The following is a 19,055-nucleotide window of genomic DNA, read 5'->3' on the forward strand; positions in this document are numbered from 1 at the left end:
AGCAACTGAACGAGCAGAGTACATCTCTCCCCAACATCTGGGCCAAGCCATCTTTTCACAGCTACCATCAGGAAGGAGTTTTGTTCCAATTCAAAGATCATGCATCAACTTATTTGCCACATACTCTGACATGTACAAGGGGCAACACATGCTACATGCTGAAGGAACTTAGCAGGTCAGGAAAACACCCAAGGAGAGGTATAAAGAGTCAATGTTATAGGTTGAGACGTTGATGAAAGGACTCAGCCTGAAATGTTGACTCTTCATAGAGCTTGATCTACTGAGTCCCTCCAGCATTGTGTGCATTTTATTCCAGATTTCCAGCATTTGCAGAATCTTGTGTGTGCATGCGCATTCAACAATAATGAAGAATTATATACCGTGCAAAAGTCTTAAGTACCTATAATAGCTGGGGTGCATAGACTTTTGCATAGTACTGCAGTGATTTCATGACATGTGAGTGATGATAAACCTGATTCTGGAATGGGTCTGTATTGTGGACTGAGAGTGGGAAGGGGGCAGAGAGAGGGGAAGGAGCAACAAGCACCAGAGAGACATTCTGTAATGATCAATAAACCAATTGTTTGGAATTAAATTAACTTGCCTGGTGTCTCAGGGCTGGGTTTGTCTGCAGCTGCGCCACCCTCCCCGCCCCGGCACTTCTCTGCCGCCTATCCCACGGCACTCCACCCTCGCCATTCCCAACATCCTTTGTTCCCGCCAGATTTACAAAATTGCTCTCTGCTCCATGTTGACAATACAGTACTGTGCAATAGTACATTTTGCTAGGCTGCCTAAGATGTTTGCACAGTACTGTATATATCTATATCAAAAAGTAACTGAAGTTACAGGTTAAAGGACAGATAGGAAATTAAATATGCATAAATAAATACCACAATGTATTTACAATGGAAACAGAATTATTAAAAACGGTTTCAAACTTTGTTTCTATGTTGTTTTTTCATATTATAAATATGTATATCTTTTTTTCTTGTGAAAATTGCCTGCCTGTTGCTATCTGCACTGAACTAAGGATGTTGCCTGCTCTGGCCGCAGCAATGCCTGGTTTATGTCAGTAGTTTTGCGACATTTACTTGGCTCTGTGATGAACTGGGGTCACGGTCTGCCCCAGCCACAGTGTCGCCTGGCTTCGTGTCTTTCGTAAAACTTCAGTTCAGAATAATAGTTACTTGTTTCCATTGTTTGTACGATTTGTGCATTTTTCTCTCTCATGCACATTGGACATTTGATTATTTTTTTAAATGGATCCTTTTGGGGTTTCTATATTTTGTAGCTGCCTGTAAGGAGACAAATCTCAAGGTTTTATATTGTATAAATACTTTGATAATAAATGTACTTTGAACTTTGATGTTGCACAAGTTTTCACTGCTTCTGAGCATAGGACAATAAACTCAACTATGACTCTTTGATTTCACCATTTCAACTGAAAATGGTCAGGAATGATATGTTGGTGATGAGTGTTGTTTTCTTGGTGGAATAAAGATCTGTCTGTAATGTCAATTCTTTATTCCTCTCCATTGATGCTGCCTCCAGCATTTTGTGTCAGTTTAAGTTGAGAGGGGTAAAGTTTAAAGGAGATGTGTGCAGCACATTTTTTTTTAAAAACACAGAGCAGTGGCCACGTGAAGCATGCTGCCAGGGCTAGTAGTAGAGGCAGATGCAAGAGACATTTAAGAGATTTCTTTTCAAGACAGACACACAAACATTCATGGTATGGAGGAATATGGAATTGTCTAGGCAGAAGTGCAGAGACTGTGTTTCTGTGCTGTAGAGTTCTACATTTAAGGGTTTGGCTATTCCAGACGAAGATAGGGAGAAAAATGTTAGTCCCATGAAATTCCACCTTTGTTTGGGAGTCAGGCAGATGGAATATCACCCAATTTTAATCCTAGTCTAACCACGGGACAACTTACAATGACCAATTAACCTACCGACTGGTATGTCTTTGGACTGTGGGACAAACCAGAGCACCCAGAGCAAACTCTTTACAGGCAGCAGCGGGTAATGAACCTGGGTCAATAGACAATAGACAGTAGGTGCAGAAGTAGGCCATTCGGCCCTTCTAGCCAGCACCGCCATTCACTGTGATCATGGCTGATCATACACAATCAGTACCCGTTCCTGCCCTCTCCCCATATCCCTTGACCCCGCGGGGTCACTGTAAAGCACTGTGCTAGCCACATCACTCAGCCACCCCTAATGACGGGTCTCTGCCTGAAATGTTGACTGTTTATTCCTCTCCATAGATGTGGCCTGCCCTGCTGAGGTGCCCCAGCATTTTGTGTGCTTTACTGTGCGAAGCAGAGCGTTCCCACCTGGTTCATCTTCTCCTTCAGCTCCTTCATCTCACGGTCCCGAGCCTGGATAGTCCGCTTGATGTCATTAATCTTTGGTCCAAAGTTGGCCAGCTCGCTCTCCAGCTTGGACTTCTCCTGCACCGTGGAAGCAACAGACAGTGAGCCAGAGATAAGGCAAGTATCACGTGAATATCGAAACACACAGTGAAATGATTTGTTTGTATTAATGAGGGTATGCTGTGGGGGGGGGGGGGGGGGGGGGAAGAGAGCCAGCAAATGCTGCCAACACAGAGCACAACAAGCAACAAAACATCAACAGCGAAAGAAGCTCCCTGCCACCCATGCACAAACACAATTCTCCAATCCCAGGGCAGGCCATCTTCTTCGGCCTCCAGTGGGTTTGGGCTTGGATTCAGATTCAGGCATGCAGACACCGGCTCTTCGACTACCCTATTGGACTTGTAGAGATTTGCAGACCCGGGAATGAGGAAGAGCTTGCCTGACATTGGTGTATGGGACAGCACAAGATGACCAAACAGCAGGGGCAAGTTAAAGAGCAAACAACAATGACATACACGTGGGAGTCACTGATCACCGATGGGAAGGAGGTGAAGGGAGTATTGAAATGCTCGGAGTGCTTGGGAACACAAGCACTTTCTATCCGCTGCCCAGGATAATGACCTGCATGTTGAGGGCGAGATGTCGGGTCTTGGTCTGGTCCAGATCACTCTGAGAATACTTCAGGCGCATCTGCAGCCCGTGAGCCTGTGACTGCACCTGCCGCAACTCAGCCTCCTTTCTCTTGATCTTCATCTGCTCCTGTTAGAAGGAAACAACAAACATGGATTAGAGTGGTGCACCCAGCGGCCAGGATCCCCTGCCTGACAACCCAACACCGCACCACCAGAGGGGGAGGAGCCATTCCTCCAGCCCCTTTCACTCATGGTCAATCAGCAATCCACCATCTTCCCTTTCACTCTTGATCAATCAGTAACCCACCATCATCCCTTTCACTCATGGTCAATCAGAAACCCACCATCTTCCCTTTCACTCGTGATCAATCAGCAATCCACCATCTTCCCTTTCGCTCGTGATCAATCAGTAACCCACCATCTTCCTTTTCGCTCGTGATCAATCAGTAACCCACCATCTTCCCTTTCACTCTTGATCAATCAGTAACCCACCATCTTCCCTTTCATTCATGGTCAATCAGCAATCCACCATCTTCCCTTTCACTCTTGATCAATCAGTAACCCACCATCTTCCCTTTCATTCATGGTCAATCAGCAATCCACCATCTTCCCTTTCACTCTTGATCAATCAGTAACCCACCATCTTCCCTTTCATTCATGGTCAATCAGCAATCCACCATCTTCCCTTTCGCTCATGGTCAATCAGTAACCCACCATCTTCCCTTTCACTCTTGATCAATCAGTAACCCACCATCTTCCCTTTCATTCATGGTCAATCAGCAATCCACCATCTTCCCTTTCGCTCATGGTCAATCAGTAACCCACCATCTTCCCTTTCGCTCATGGTCAATCAGTAACCCACCATTTCCCCTTTCACTCTTGATCAATCAGTAACCCACCATCTTCCCTTTCACTCATTGTCAATCAGCAATCCACCATCTTCCCTTTCACTCGTGATCAATCAGTAACCCACCATCTTCCCTTTCACTCGTGATCAATCAGTAACCCACCAACTTCCCTTTCACTCTTGATCAATCAGTAACCCACCATCTTCCCTTTCACTCATGGTAAATCAGCAATCTACCATCTTCCCTTTCACTCGTGATCAATCAGTAACCCACCATCCTCCCTTTCACTCGTGATCAATCAGTAACCCACCAACTTCCCTTTCACTCTTGATCAATCAGTAACCCACCAACTTCCCTTTCACTCTTGATCAATCAGTAACCCACCATCTTCCCTTTCGCTCATGGTCAATCAGCAATCCACCATCTTCCCTTTCGCTCATGGTCAATCAGTAACCCACCATCGTCCCTTTCGCTCGTGATCAATCAGTAACCCACCATCTTCCCTTTCATTCATGGTCAATCAGCAATCCACCATCTTCCCTTTCACTCTTGATCAATCAGTAACCCACCATCTTCCCTTTCATTCATGGTCAATCAGCAATCCACCATCTTCCCTTTCACTCTTGATCAATCAGTAACCCACCATCTTCCCTTTCATTCATGGTCAATCAGCAATCCACCATCTTCCCTTTCGCTCATGGTCAATCAGTAACCCACCATCTTCCCTTTCGCTCATGGTCAATCAGTAACCCACCATTTCCCCTTTCACTCTTGATCAATCAGTAACCCACCATCTTCCCTTTCACTCATTGTCAATCAGCAATCCACCATCTTCCCTTTCACTCGTGATCAATCAGTAACCCACCATCTTCCCTTTCACTCGTGATCAATCAGTAACCCACCAACTTCCCTTTCACTCTTGATCAATCAGTAACCCACCATCTTCCCTTTCACTCTTGATCAATCAGTAACCCACCATCTTCCCTTTCACTCGTGATCAATCAGTAACCCACCATCTTCCCTTTCACTCATGGTAAATCAGCAATCTACCATCTTCCCTTTCACTCGTGATCAATCAGTAACCCACCATCCTCCCTTTCACTCGTGATCAATCAGTAACCCACCAACTTCCCTTTCACTCTTGATCAATCAGTAACCCACCAACTTCCCTTTCACTCTTGATCAATCAGTAACCCACCATCTTCCCTTTCGCTCATGGTCAATCAGCAATCCACCATCTTCCCTTTCGCTCATGGTCAATCAGTAACCCACCATCGTCCCTTTCGCTCGTGATCAATCAGTAACCCACCAACTTCCCTTTCGCTCGTGATCAATCAGTAACCCACCATCTTCCCTTTCACTCTTGATCAATCAGTAACCCACCATCGTCCCTTTCGCTCGTGATCAAACAGTAACCCACCATCTTCCCTTTCACTCTTGATCAATCAGTAACCCACCATCGTCCCTTTCGCTCGTGATCAATCAGTAACCCACCATCTTCCCTTTCACTCATGGTCAATCAGCAATCCACCATCTTTCCTTTCACTCTTGATCAATCAGTAACCCACCATCGTCCCTTTCACTCGTGATCAATCAGTAACCCATCATCTTCCCTTTCGCTCGTGATCAATCAGTAACCCACCATCTTCCCTTTCACTCTTGATCAATCAGTAACCCACCATCTTCCCTTTCACTCATGGTCAATCAGCAATCCACCATCTTCCCTTTCACTCGTGATCAATCAGTAACCCACCATCTTCCCTTTCACTCATGGTCAATCAGCAATCTACCATCTTCCCTTTCACTCGTGATCAATCAGTAACCCATCATCTTCCCTTTCGCTCGTGATCAATCAGTAACCCACCATCTTCCCTTTCACTCTTGATCAATCAGTAACCCACCATCTTCCCTTTCACTCGTGATCAATCAGTAACCCACCATCTTCCCTTTCACCCGTGATCAATCAGTAACCCACCATCTTCCCTTTCACTCTTGATCAATCAGTAACCCACCATCTTCCCTTTCATTCATGGTCAATCAGCAATCCACCATCTTCCCTTTCGCTCATGGTCAATCAGTAACCCACCATCTTCCCTTTCGCTCATGGTCAATCAGTAACCCACCATTTCCCCTTTCACTCTTGATCAATCAGTAACCCACCATCTTCCCTTTCGCTCTTGGATGAGGTGCAGACATGGGAGCAGACCATTAAGAAGGATGAGAACGAGTCTGAAGGTACAGCTTGTTGTTTTCCTATGCTTCAGCTCTTGGACAATCTGCAACCCACCACTACTCTGCTGCTACCCCGATAAAAATGGTTCAATACAAAGCGAGGGCAAAAGCCCACCCCAGGTTTACTCCACTGATTGGTCAGAATCACTCTGCCTCCTCACCCGACAGTCCAAAATCCATAGAGTAGTGACCTAGATTGAGTGGACATGGAGAGGATGTTTCCAATAGTCTAGGACCAGAGGCCACAGCCTCAGAATACAAAGACATCCCTTTAGAACAGAGATGAGGAGCAATTTCTTCAGCTAGAGGGTGGTGAATCTGTAGAATTCATTGTCCCAGATGCCCATGGATGCCTATTCATTTAAAGTTGAGGTTGATAGGTTCATGATTAGTATGTGTATCAAAGGTTACAGGAAGAAAACAAGATAATGGGGTTGAAGGGCATAATAAATCAACTATGATAGAATGTAAGAGCAGAGTCAAAGAGCCAAATGGCCTAATCCTCCTATGTCTTATGGTCTAATGATTTTTGTACCCATGTTGACCTTGCAGGCGACAGAACACACAACAGGAGTTCCCACATCTTCCTTCTAATCTTCTTGGCTTCTGAACTACTGCTAAGAAGCATAAAGCCAGCCATCAGACCCTAGAGCCTACTCTCCCGCTGGTTTAGGTCACAGCTGACCTGTGTCCAAAAATGTGAGCAAAGATTTGAGCCCCATATCCAAGGAAGGACATGCCAGCACTGGAGAGGATCGGGGGGGGGGGGGGGGGGAGGGAAGAGGATCTCATTGAAATCTATTGAATAGTGAAAGGTTCAGCTAGCAGGGAGTGGTGAGGATATTTCCTACAGTGGGCAAGTCTAAGACCAGAGGGCATAGCCTCAGTATACAAGGACATACGTGAGGAAGAATTTCTATAGCTGAGGGTGGTGAATCTGTAGAACTAATTGCCACAGACGGCTGTGGAGGCCAAGTCATTGGATATATTTAAAGTGGAAGTTGATGGCTTCATGATTAGTCGAGGTGTCAAAGGTTACAAGGAGAAGGCAGGAGAATGGGGTTGGGAGAGAATAATGAATCAACCATGATTGAATGGGTGAGCAGACTCAATAGACCAAATGTCCTAATCATACTCCTATCCTTATTCATCCAAGTCTGCTTGAATAAACTCAGTGACTGCGTGTCTACAGTCCAACTGGCAAGAACATTCCAAACATTCACTGACCAAGGAGTGAAGACATTTTGTCGCCATCACAGCACGAAGTGGCCTGTTTCCGTGCTGTAAGGCTCTATCGCTTACGCCTTACAGACGGTGGACAGGCTTTGGGTCAGTTAGTAAGTGTGTCACTTGCTACTGGATTCCTGGTCTCTAGTCTCCTCTGAGCCACATTATTTATATAGATATTCCTGTTCAGCCATCTACCACCCAGCTTCTCTGCCTTCCCTTCCCTTCCCCTCTTCTTATTCTGGCTTCTTCCCTCTTTCTTTCCAGTCCCGATGAAGGGTCTTGGCTTGAAGTGTACGGTAGTCCCAAGGATACTGAGGGTGGTTGGTTTCAGTGATGGTCACACCATGAACATCAGGCTGAGTACCTGGCACCTGGGCAGCACTATGTGCTGATGCAGTGAAGATGGTTACTCCTCCGGCAGCAGCTGCCTCCACCCCTCCCCTCTCAATTCAACCCTGACTAGATCTAGATAGTCCAAACTGGAGAAATATAGACTGCCCATTTCCTATCGTGCCCCCATTCTAACAGGAAGACAATCAAGTGTCCTGTCTGGCAGCATCGTCATGGTATGGAAGACCGCAAGACCCCACAGACCATTAAAAATCACAGAGGATCGCCAGGGTTTCCCTCCCCCCAATTTGTGACATTTGCTGGAAACTTTGCAGACAAAGGGCCCGAAGCATTGTTGAGGATCCCCATCACCCATCCTACAATCTCTCTGACCCACTACCGTCAGGAAGGAGATACAGGAGCATCAGTTCAGTAACAGCTTCTTCCCTCAGGCCGAGACTATTTACTGTTTACACTACAAGCACTTTGAATTATATTTTATTAATTTATTTATGGTATGGGTGGCAGGGTGGAGATATGTCTCTACCAAAGGAGGTGTAGCACCTGCTAAGCCCCCCCCCCCCCACCCCGATCAGGGTCATGTGAAGGTGTAGGAGCAGGTGGTCGTATGAGTAGCTGGTGCAGATCACAAGTCCTGGTTGTGTGACCACTGACACCAGGCAGACAATCTCTGAAGAGTATTGATAATGGCTGCGGCAGGGTCACCCCTCTTAGAAAGACGCTGCCCAGAAAAAGGTCTGTAGAAAAAAATATCAAGAACAATCATGGTCTTGGAAAGACCACAATCACCCACATCATACGACACAGCACATAATGAATTAATTTATAAGAGTATTTTGGTTTATGTGCTGTGTGACAGATGTACAGTGGTCCAGAGGAACTCTGTTTCATTTGGTTGTGTGTACATTCAGTCAGATGACAATAAATGTGACCTCCTCTTACCTTCAGCTCCTCAGTCAGCTTCTCCTTCTTGCTCTTCAGCTTCTCGACTGCTTTCTCGTCCCAGCGCCGGGCTTTCGCCTTGAGGTCACTCGCGCCTCCTGAAATCACCCCCGACTTCTGGAAGAGGGTCCCGTCCAGGGCAACAGTCTGCAGGGGAGGGTTGGAGAGATCTAATCTTAATAGAATATGCACTGCAGAAGCTGCGAAAGGGAAAAGGTAACCAACAGACTTGCCAGAGAACCATGTTATGCATTTAACATTTCTGTAGTATTTGAGTAATATTGTAAATACAGTCGGCCCTCCTTATCCGCAGGGGATTGGTTCCAGGACCCCCTATGGAGACCAAAAAATGAAGATGCTCAAGCCCCTTATTCAACCTGTCTCAATATGGTGGTCTTTAGGACTCAGCGAAGCCTGGACCTTATTTAACCTGTCTCAGTGCGGTGGACATTAGGACCCAGTGCAGCTCTGAATCCGCAGGGCTTCTGTTCACGAAAATAATCACGATCACGATTGAAAATAAAGTGGAAGTAATAAAGCGATCAGAAAGAGGTGGAACGCCATCGGTCATTGGAAAAGCATTAGGCTACAGTCAGTCAACGATCGGAACAATTTTAACGGAGCATATGAAAGGCCCTGCCCCGATGAAAGCTGCAATTATTACTAAGCAACGCAGTGGTTTAATTATTGGAATACATATGTTTCTTATACAAGTTTTTTAATTGCATAAGTTATATAATTTTTTTTATATGCATAGAAAGATAAAATATATAATAAGACAAACGTTTGACTAACTGATGCTAATAATACCGGATGTACCTGTTCTGACTTCAAATCCGACAAAGACGGACTCAGGAACGGAACTCATTTATAACCTGGGGACTGCCTGTACTTTTAAATCATCTCTAGATTACTTATAATACCTAATACAAAGTGAATACTATGTAAATAGTAGTTATACTGTATTGTTTAGGGAAAAATGACAAGAAAAAAATAGCCGGTACATGTTCAAACGATGAGTGCTGGAAAGAGAACTTCTGGGTTTTCCCGATCCGCTGTTGGTTGAATCCACGCATGCGGAATCCACAGATAAGGAGGGCCAACTGTATATTGTTTTATAAAGCGTTCTTGCTCCTTTAAATAACTCACTGTGGGTTATATATAAATATGTAAATTACATACGTTATCACGTTATGTGATTATGTGCATGTGAACACAAAGTTGAAATTCACTTTTCGGACTAAGTCTTCCTTTGAATTAGTTTCATGTTTTGAAGTTAAATAACATAACAAGGTGGGTTAATGGAGACATCATTAAAGAGGGCAGGGGTTTAGCAAGGGATTGCTGGAGCTCAGTGTGATGCCGTGACATCAGTGGAGGAGTAACCATCCTGACTGGCACTGTATTTCAATGTTAGTGAAATCAGGCAAGAATTGGGGACTTTGCAGGGAGGGAGGGAAGTGCAGTGACAGAATAGAGCAGGGTGGCATGATAGCGTGATGCTATTACAGCGGTGGCAACTGGAGTTCAATTCCCTCCGCTGTCCCATAAGGAGTGCGTACGCTCTCTCCGTGACCACTCAGGTTTCCTCAAGCTGCTCGCTTTCCTCCAACATTTTCCAAAAGGACCAACGGTTTAAGGGTTAGTGAGTGTGGGCATGCTATATAGCGCAGAAGCGTGGTGACACTCATGGCCTGCAGCCAACAATCTTCCAACTGGGTTGCTCATTGATGCATAACAGATGCTTCAATACGTCTGGGACAAATAAATTTCATTTTTTAAAAATCTTAAACCTCGACATTGTTCTGTGAAGCCAGCCAAGAAGACAAATTTGCAGATGAAGGAGGTGCAGAAATAGGGTAAACCAGGGGAAAGGACAAAAGAGGATTCAAACAGCTAGGTTTGAGGTTTGATGTTTGGAAGAATGAACAGTGACCTTACTGAAACATGAAGGGTGCTTTGAGGATGTGACAGGGTTCATGTCCAAATGATATCAGAAGAGGGATGGCTATTTAGGTAACAAACACAATATGCTGAACGAACTCAGCAGGTCAGGCAGCGTCTATGGAAATGAATAAACAGCCAACATTTTGGGCCATGATTCTTCAGCAGGACTGGAAAGGAAGAGGAAAGACAGCAGAATAAAAAGGTGGGGGGCAGGGGGCAAGGAGAAGAACAAGCTAGAAGGTGAAAAGTGAAGCTAGGTGGGTGGGGAGAAGGGGGATGAAGTAAGAAGCTGGGAAGTGAGAGGAGGAAAAGAGAAAGGGCTGGAGAAGAAGGAATCTGATCGGAGAGAAGAACATGGGAGAAGGGGAATGAGGAAGGGCATGGGGGTGATAAGACAGCTGAGGAGAAGAGTTAAGAGTGGGGAATTGAAGAAGTGGGGAGAGGAAAATTTACTGGAGGTTGGGGAATCAATGCTCATGCCATAAGGGTGGAAGCCAAGAGGTCATTGATGTAGTTTATATACACCAGTTGCAATTTGTTGTTCCAGTGGGCAGCATGGTAGCACAGCACTGGTGCAACACTTTAAAGTACCGGCAAGCAAGGTTCAACCCCACACCCCCCTCATACAATCTCTTCTCCCTCCTGCTGTCTGGGAAAAGGCTCCAAAGCATTCGGGCTCTCACGACCAGACTATGCAAGTTTCTTCCCCCAAGCTATCAGACTCCTCAATACCAAGAGCCTGTCTTACCCAGTAAGATACCTTACTGCTCTATTGTCGTGTTTATTATTTATTGTAATGTCTGCACTGTTTTGTGCACTTTATGCAGTCCTGGGTAGGTCTGTAGTCTAGTGTAGTTGTGTGTTTTTGTTTCTGTGTTGTTTTTTACGTAGTTCAGTCTAGTTTTTGTACTGTGTCATGTAACACCATGGTTCTGAAAAACGTCGTCTCATTTTTACTATGTACTGTACCAGCAGTTATGGTCGAAATGACAATAGAAGTGACTTGACTTGAATTCCTACTGCTCTCCCCATGACCGCACGCACTTCCTGCCACATCCCAAGGACATACGGGTTAGGTTTAGTGAATTGTGGGGGTGTTATGCTGGCGCTGGGAACTGCCCTTCAATCCCTTTTGGTTCAAGAGTCTGACGGCAGCAGAGAGAAGAGAACAAGAGCTGGGTGGGGAAAGTTTGGGGAATGAGCTTGAATGCTGAAACTTTCACAGAAGAGGGACTGCGCCTAGATCAGCCACGATCGTATTGAACGGTAAGGTTAGCTTAAGTGGGCAGGTGAGCTAATGTTGGCTTCCACTTTCTGCTCTTTATCAGGGCCAAGGCTGATTGTGTGAGCACCGAGCAAAATGCCAGAGAAAGAGAGATACGTCTGGACAGGACAAGGGATCGTCCCTTCCCCACGAGCACTATAAGCCCATGCACATACCTTGTGCCTCTGTGGGCCCCCAAAAGCAATGCGTCTGGCGTCCTCCACGTTGTCGCACACCAGTGCATTCCCACAGGCGTACTGCAGCGCTTTCTTGATGTGCGGTGGTTCGTAGCGGATGACGTCAATCACCAGCTTGGCACCGCGCAGCTCTCGGAGTTTCTCGTCAGTGGGCTTGACCTGAGGGCACAAGGTGGTCAGAGGCAAATGAAACCCCACTGAACAGAGACTGATGAAATACTGTATATCAATAGACCCATCTCCACCGGTACTGTACTCCAGTGTTATACAGCGACAGACCAGTTCTAACCAGTACTGTACACTGGTGTTACACAGTGACAGACCCATCTCCACCAGTACCGTACCCTGGCGTTATACAGTGACACACCCATCTCCACTGGTACTGTACCCCAGTGTTTTACAGTGACAGACGATCCCCATGAACCCCAGTGCTATACAGTGACAGACCGGTTCCGACCAGTACTGTACACTGGTGTTACCATCCCCACCATTATTGTCACTTGGTCCTGATGTAAAGATAGGGTCACCTCCTCCCCTTTGCTCACCTCCAAGTAATCAAGGGGCAGGAAGGTCTCTGGCTCCCCTCGCTGCTCCTTAATATACTGGATGCAGTCCCTGCCGGTCTTCTCCGTATCCACGATGATGGCATCCATGTTCTTCCCCAGCACCTTGGTGACGGCGATCTGGTACTTCTTCTGTGTTGGCTGGCAGAGGTCGATCAGCCGGCCAAACTGTGCACAGGCAGAGGAGGCAAGGTCAGGGCTCCAGGTCTACTAAAAAACCTGACCCCTCTCTGTTCCCTCAGCTATCTATCCATCCACCCCACCCTGTGAAATGGCAGCGTCCAAGCCTCCATTTCACTCTGGCGATTCACAGCACTCAGAGAAGTGCTTGCTGATCCCAGCCCCAAATAATTCAATCTCACACATGACACGTGCCCTTCAATCTAAACCAGGGATTCCCAATCTAGAGCCACAGACCCCGATTAGTGGATTGGTACATGGCATAAAAAGGTTGGGAACCCCTGGTCTAAACAGGGAGTGGAACGCACTGCCAGTGGTGGTGCTAGAAGCAAGATACATTAGGGACATTTCAAAACTCTTTTATAGGCACACCAATGAAAGCAAAATGGAGAGTTTTATGGGAGGGGTTAGATTGAACATAGAGCACAAAATCGTGAACTCTAGCCCAGGAGAACAGTTTCTCAGCCTCGAGCCTACCTTATGTTAGATATTGAGGAGAACTGTGGATACAGCCCCAATTTCCCTTCTGTGGACTTGATCCAACTTCCCATAGCCCCAGTAAAGCAGCCAGCGTAACTGAGGACCCCTCCCACCCAACTCATTCTCTCTTCCTCTCTCAAAGACAATGTAACTGAGGACCCCTTTCCTCCCATCCCAACTGAGCAGAAGTTATAAAAGCTCAATGGACAACTTCTACCCTGCTGTTATAAGACTATTGAATAGACCTTTTGTACAATAAGGATCTCGTGATCTTGCAATCCACCTCATCATGGTCCTTGCAGCCAATTTGGCTACCTGAACACCAATTATTCCGTTTCTTCTTTACGATTGTGTGCTGGAAACAATCTGGAATCCTGAACACTATATATTGTACCACCTCGACATACTAGGTATGGAATGAGTCTATCTGAATGGCATGGCTGAACATACCACGGAGCCTGGGTACAGGCGTTTAATGCTCTCCATGATCTCGGCCTTGCGCTGCTGCCGGCTGCTCTCCTGCCGGTCGATGCGGGCATCGCCCAGCTGCTCCATCACCTGGTTTAGCTCGGTGTTGATCTGGTCGATGCGCTGCTTGGCCTCCTCTACCTCCTCGGTCAGCTTGGTCTCCTGTGCCTGCTGCTCCTCCAGCGACTGCCTAGCAAAGGGGCAACAGCTCAGCTCGCGGTGGGGTATGGGGTGGGGGTGCATGTCTGGGAGACCGGTCAGGGGTGGACAGTTCAGTCCAGGCCAGAGGTACAGCTCTGGGAGGCTGGGTACAGAGAGTGGGAGAGCAGGAGCAGGGAGAGACAGCTCAATGCTGCAAAGGGAGACTGGAGAATGGTGGGGACACAAAGTGAAGGTAGTGGTTGTGGGAAGAAGGGTAGGAAGAGGATGGTCGAGGGCAGATGTGCCAAAAGAGTGGGTTGGAGGGGTAGATAAGACGTGGAGGACAGGCATCAGGGCAGTTGCATTAAAAGTAAGATGCACAAAAAGCAGGGAGTGGGGAGACAAGAGTTGGGGTATGAAGGCAGATGCTCAAAGAACGGGGGGAGGGAGGAACACAGTTGGGGAGGGGTTCGGGGTTGCGCGTAGATGCTCACACCCGAGTGAGGACAAATGGCGGGTACAGAGAGTGGGACAGGAAGGACAAGCTAGGAGGGACACAGGTGCCAAAGGCACCAGATGTGAAAATAAACTGTACTTACTTGCTGGTGTTGATGTAATCCTCCAACTTGTCAATTCTCTTCTGATTCTCCTCAATTTCTCTGACCTTCTGTTTAATTTTGGACTGCGGAGGCAGAGAGGTCAACAGTTAAAATTTCCCCAAAAAGAATAAATAAAAAGATTTTGGGAAAAGCAAGCCAAGATGTGCAGAGGAATGAGGACTCCTCGGGGCTGCAGGGTGCATGAACTCACTGAAGGTAGATGCTCAGAGCCGTTTTCCGGGCTTGGAAGGGGCAAATACAATGGGTCACAGGGTCTACCAGGATGCTGCCTAGATTTAGTTCAAAGTAAATGTTATTACTCAAGTATGACACCATATATACAACCCCGAGATTCATTTTCTTGTGGGGATACTCAATAAATCTATAGAATAATAGCCATAAAAGAATCACTGAAGGATCGCCCAATTAGAGAACATGTCTCATGAGGACAGGTTTAGTGAGCTACGGATGAGAAATGACTTGATAGAGTTGTACAAGATAGAGCGTCCGTTTCTCATGAAATGGTTAATATGAGGGGGAGGAATTTTAAGGTGATTAGAGATGTCAAAGATAGGTTTTTATATAGAGAATGGTGGATGCGAGGAACACCCTACCAGAGATGTTGGTGGAGGCAGATACATTAGGGTTATTTAAGAGACTCCTAGATATTAGAGAAATGAAGAGCTGTGTGTGGTGGGGGGGGAGAAGAGGGTTAGCTTGATCACAGAGCAGTTTTAAAGGTCGGCACAATATTGTGAGCCGAAGGGCCTGCGCTGTGTAGTTTAAATAGTACATAGGAATTTCAGTTTTCCACTGCAGTAAGAGGCGGGAGGTCATTGAATATTGAGACACCTAGATAGAGTGGACATAAAGAGGAGGTTTCCAACAGTGGAGGTCTAGGACCAGAGGGCACAGCCTCAGAATAGAAGGACATCCATTTAGAGCACAGATGAGGAGGGATTTCTTTAACCAGAGGGTGGTGAATCTGTGGAATGCATTGCCACGGGCAACATTCAAGAGAAGTTTGTATAAGTGAATTGATAGGAGGGGTAGTTTTACTTTGAACTTATAAATACTGATGGAAAACCTAGATGGAGTGGACGGGAGACTATGTTTCTTATAGCTGGTGAGTCCAGGAGCAGAGGGCACAGCCCCAGAATACAGGGACGTCACTCTAGAACAGAGAAAAGGAGAAATTGCTTTATCCAGAGGGTGGTGAATCTGTGGAATTCACTGCCACAGACAGCCAAGTCATTGGGCGTATTTGAAGTGGAGGTTGATTAGTCATAGTGTCAAGGATTACGGGGAGAAGGCAGGAGAATGGGGTGAAGAGGGGTAACAGATTAGCCATGGATAAAATGGCAGAGCAGACTGGATGGGCAGAATAGCTTGATTCTTCTCCTATGTCTCAGGGTCACACTGTACACAACTCTGGTTCGGCCTCTAAAACTTCACCTTGTGACGCTCAGGCCAGCATCCCATACAGAGGGAGCAATTGCCCTGGAGAGGCTGCAGAGTGTTACGAAAACACCGCCAGGACCGGGCTGGATTTCTGGGTTTGTCTGGGATTGATTTTGGATCAGAGGAGGCTGCCGGGTAAATGTAAATGGATATTATGAAGAATTGATCGAGTGAACAGAAAGGAACAGATTTCTTTGAAGTGGGGAAAAGATCATTAGAAGACATGGAACAAAGAGAGGAGATGTAAAGTGTTAAGCTACCTTGATTTGCCAACCAGGAGTGGTGGGAAGCAGTTAGCAAGGAAGGGCACGGACAGAAGAACGCAGGTGTAGCAAGATGCAGAACAAGAAGGGATGCCTGGCAGGTCAGACTGGGCACATCTTCCACTCCCAGAGGGGGAGAAATGGACAACAGGTGAACCTTACAACTTCAGATCACACTGTGGAAATGGGCCATTGTACTGTTCTCACCCTCACAATATTCCCTCCGGGAGATAGCATGCAAAGGGCAGAACGGTCTCCTCCCCAGCTGTAGAAAAACACGGGAAGTAATAGGAGACATAATGAACAAGGCATCTCCTACTAGCAATCAGCACCACATTGTGGGCCGAAGGGTCTGTACTGTGCTGTAAAGTTCAATCATGCCTGATAATCTCAGGACTGCTATTTCACACGCTCACACTTAACAGCCTCCTCCTGAGCACAGGGTTCAGAACCCACCTCTGTCTCCACTTTCTTCCTCTCTTCTAGGTCCAGGCGATCCTGGTCAGCCTTCTGGTCTCGGTTGAATTTCTCCAGCTCCTGAGCCAGGGTGGCAGCCCGCTTGCTGGCTTCCTCCTTCAGCCGATGGTATTTCTTAACCTGTAGAAATCCAGGTGGTGGTGGGAAGAAAAAAAATGTCAGAGGCAAAACTGACAAACATTTCCAAGTACAGATCTTTAAAATAAGTCCACAGCAAAAGAAAGAATATTACAATGAATTTAACTACAGTAGAGACACAGATCCTTTGGCCCATCTAGTCTATGCCAAAACATTAACCTGCCTAAATCCCATCAACCTACAACTGCACCATAGCCCTCCATACTCCATCTCTTCTATGTTCTTACCCTAACTTCTCTTAAATTTTGCAATTGAAGCCATACCCACCACCCTCATGTTCTCCAAAAAAATTTCAACTTCCACTCTTAATCCACAACCTTTAGATCTAAACTAACCCAATTCTCAGTGGGAAAAGCCTGCTTGTAGTTACCTTCTCTATACCTCTTATACTCTTTAACACTCCAGGTAATAAAGTCCTAACCTATTCAACCTTTTCCATTAACTCAGGTGCTCCGGTCCCAGAAACATCACTGTCATCATCTTTGTACACTTTCAAACATCATGAAATCTTTCCTGTCCATAAGTGACCAGAACTGCACACAATACTCCAGATTAGCCTACACCTTGTCTTATACAACTTCAACATAACACCCAACTCAATACTCAAAAATACTGAGTGTGTGTCTTCAGGCTGTGCCTCGTCTGAAACTGCTCACCCCTCAATGTGGACTGATGGGTGTTCCCTCGATTTCCCCTTCCTGTGTTCTTACTGCTGTTGAGTGAAAATCTCTCAGATTAAGAATCAAGCGACAACAATAACAAAAAAAAAACAGCAGACAAAAACAAAACACAGCACTTTCCCATCCCTCCCTTTCAGACTCCAACCACAGGACAGGCTGCCTCCAGGCCTCCAGCCCTTGTCCCCCAAGTTCTCACTAACCCCTGACCCGATTCACTATCACAGCACACCTCACCTGGTTCTCTTCAAGCTGTAGATCTCGGCCTTGGCTCTGGCTCTCCTCCTCCATCCGCTCCTCAAACTCCTGCCGTGCCTTCTCCACCGCCTGCGTCTCCTGCTCGAGCTCGTCCATGTCCGCCTTGCGCTTCTTGTACTGCTTCTGTGCGTTCTGCAGCGACTTCTTGGCAGACTCCAGCTTCTTGATCTTGTGCGACGTGTTCTCCTTGGCCTTGATGTACTGTGGCCGCTTCTGGTTCAGCTCCGCGTCCTTCTCCCTGAAAGACGGGGATAGGGATGGGGGTGAGCCAACTGAGACAGTGGGGTGGCGGCAGCAAGGGGAGGGGTGTTAGTGGGTAAATTGGGAACTCCCAGGGTCAGGGAGAATGCAGTTGGCAACATTATTGCAAGACCCTACAGTGGATAGTACAAACGGCTGAGTGAATCACTGGGGTCCTCTCCCCATTTATGTACTAGGAACATTGCAAATAATGGCCAAGGTATTACTGAGGATCCCTATCACCTGTTCCGCAATTTCCTTGGCCCACTCTTGTCAGGAAGGAGGTGGACCTGGACTGTGAGACTAGGTTAACAGTCTCTCCCCTCACGCTGTGAGACAAATGAACACCCTGCCACCACCGAGGTGTCATCACTAGGATAGCAAGCTGTTTACTGTCAACCTGTGCTGCGTATTTTGAATTACACTTTATTCACTTATTTATGCTAATATCTTGTTTTAACGTGCTGTGTTGGTTGGATGTTTTGTGGGGGCATTGTGGTCCAGAGGAATGTTGTTTCATTGTACAGTCAGATGACAACAAACTTGAACTCAAGATGGGGAGCTAGCCTGGAACCAGACAGCCAGTGCCAGGTAGGAAAAGCTCAAGGCTAACTCCGTACACAACTCACACTGAAACCAGCCTCTCCCTACATGGATGTATCGTGGCTCAGTGCAGCAACAACGCCCTTGGATGGAAAATCCTAAAGAATGGAGTGAATACGGTTCAGGTAAAGCCCTCCCCACCACTATCTACACGAAACGCGCAGGAATGCAGCATCCATCAGGGACCCCCCGCCACCCATGCCATGCTCTCTTCTCACTCCTGCCATCAGGAAGGTGGCACAGGAGCTTAGGAACCACACCACTAGGTTCAGGAACAGTTATTACCCCTCGACCATCAGGCTCCTGAATAGTGGGGTAACTTCACTCATCTCCACAATGAACTGTTCCCACAGTCTATAAACTCACTTTCAAGAATTCTTCATGTCCCGCTCTCGATATTTACTTATTATAATTTCTTTATTTTTCTTTTGTATTTTTAGTTTATCGTCTTTTGTACATTGGTTGCTTGTTTGCCCTGTTGGTGCG

General features: G+C 46.6%; 1 protein-coding gene across 1 annotated transcript in view; it reads right to left on the reverse strand.

Moving 5' to 3' along the window:
- Positions 1 to 19,055, reverse strand: part of LOC132380674 (structural maintenance of chromosomes protein 1A) — a 56,010-nt gene that overhangs the window by 25,802 nt on the left and 11,153 nt on the right. The window contains exons 6-14 of the mRNA XM_059949660.1: positions 17,706 to 17,964; positions 16,633 to 16,773; positions 14,453 to 14,535; positions 13,695 to 13,902; positions 12,567 to 12,752; positions 12,001 to 12,180; positions 8,614 to 8,760; positions 3,000 to 3,137; positions 2,337 to 2,453 (exon numbers count right to left, since the gene is read on the reverse strand). Of these exons, the coding sequence (XP_059805643.1) occupies positions 2,337 to 2,453; positions 3,000 to 3,137; positions 8,614 to 8,760; positions 12,001 to 12,180; positions 12,567 to 12,752; positions 13,695 to 13,902; positions 14,453 to 14,535; positions 16,633 to 16,773; positions 17,706 to 17,964 (1,459 nt within the window). The remainder of the gene's footprint in view (positions 1 to 2,336; positions 2,454 to 2,999; positions 3,138 to 8,613; positions 8,761 to 12,000; positions 12,181 to 12,566; positions 12,753 to 13,694; positions 13,903 to 14,452; positions 14,536 to 16,632; positions 16,774 to 17,705; positions 17,965 to 19,055) is intronic.

This window comes from Hypanus sabinus, chromosome 24 (genome assembly GCF_030144855.1).
Source record: "Hypanus sabinus isolate sHypSab1 chromosome 24, sHypSab1.hap1, whole genome shotgun sequence".
Classification (NCBI taxonomy): domain Eukaryota; kingdom Metazoa; phylum Chordata; class Chondrichthyes; order Myliobatiformes; family Dasyatidae; genus Hypanus; species Hypanus sabinus.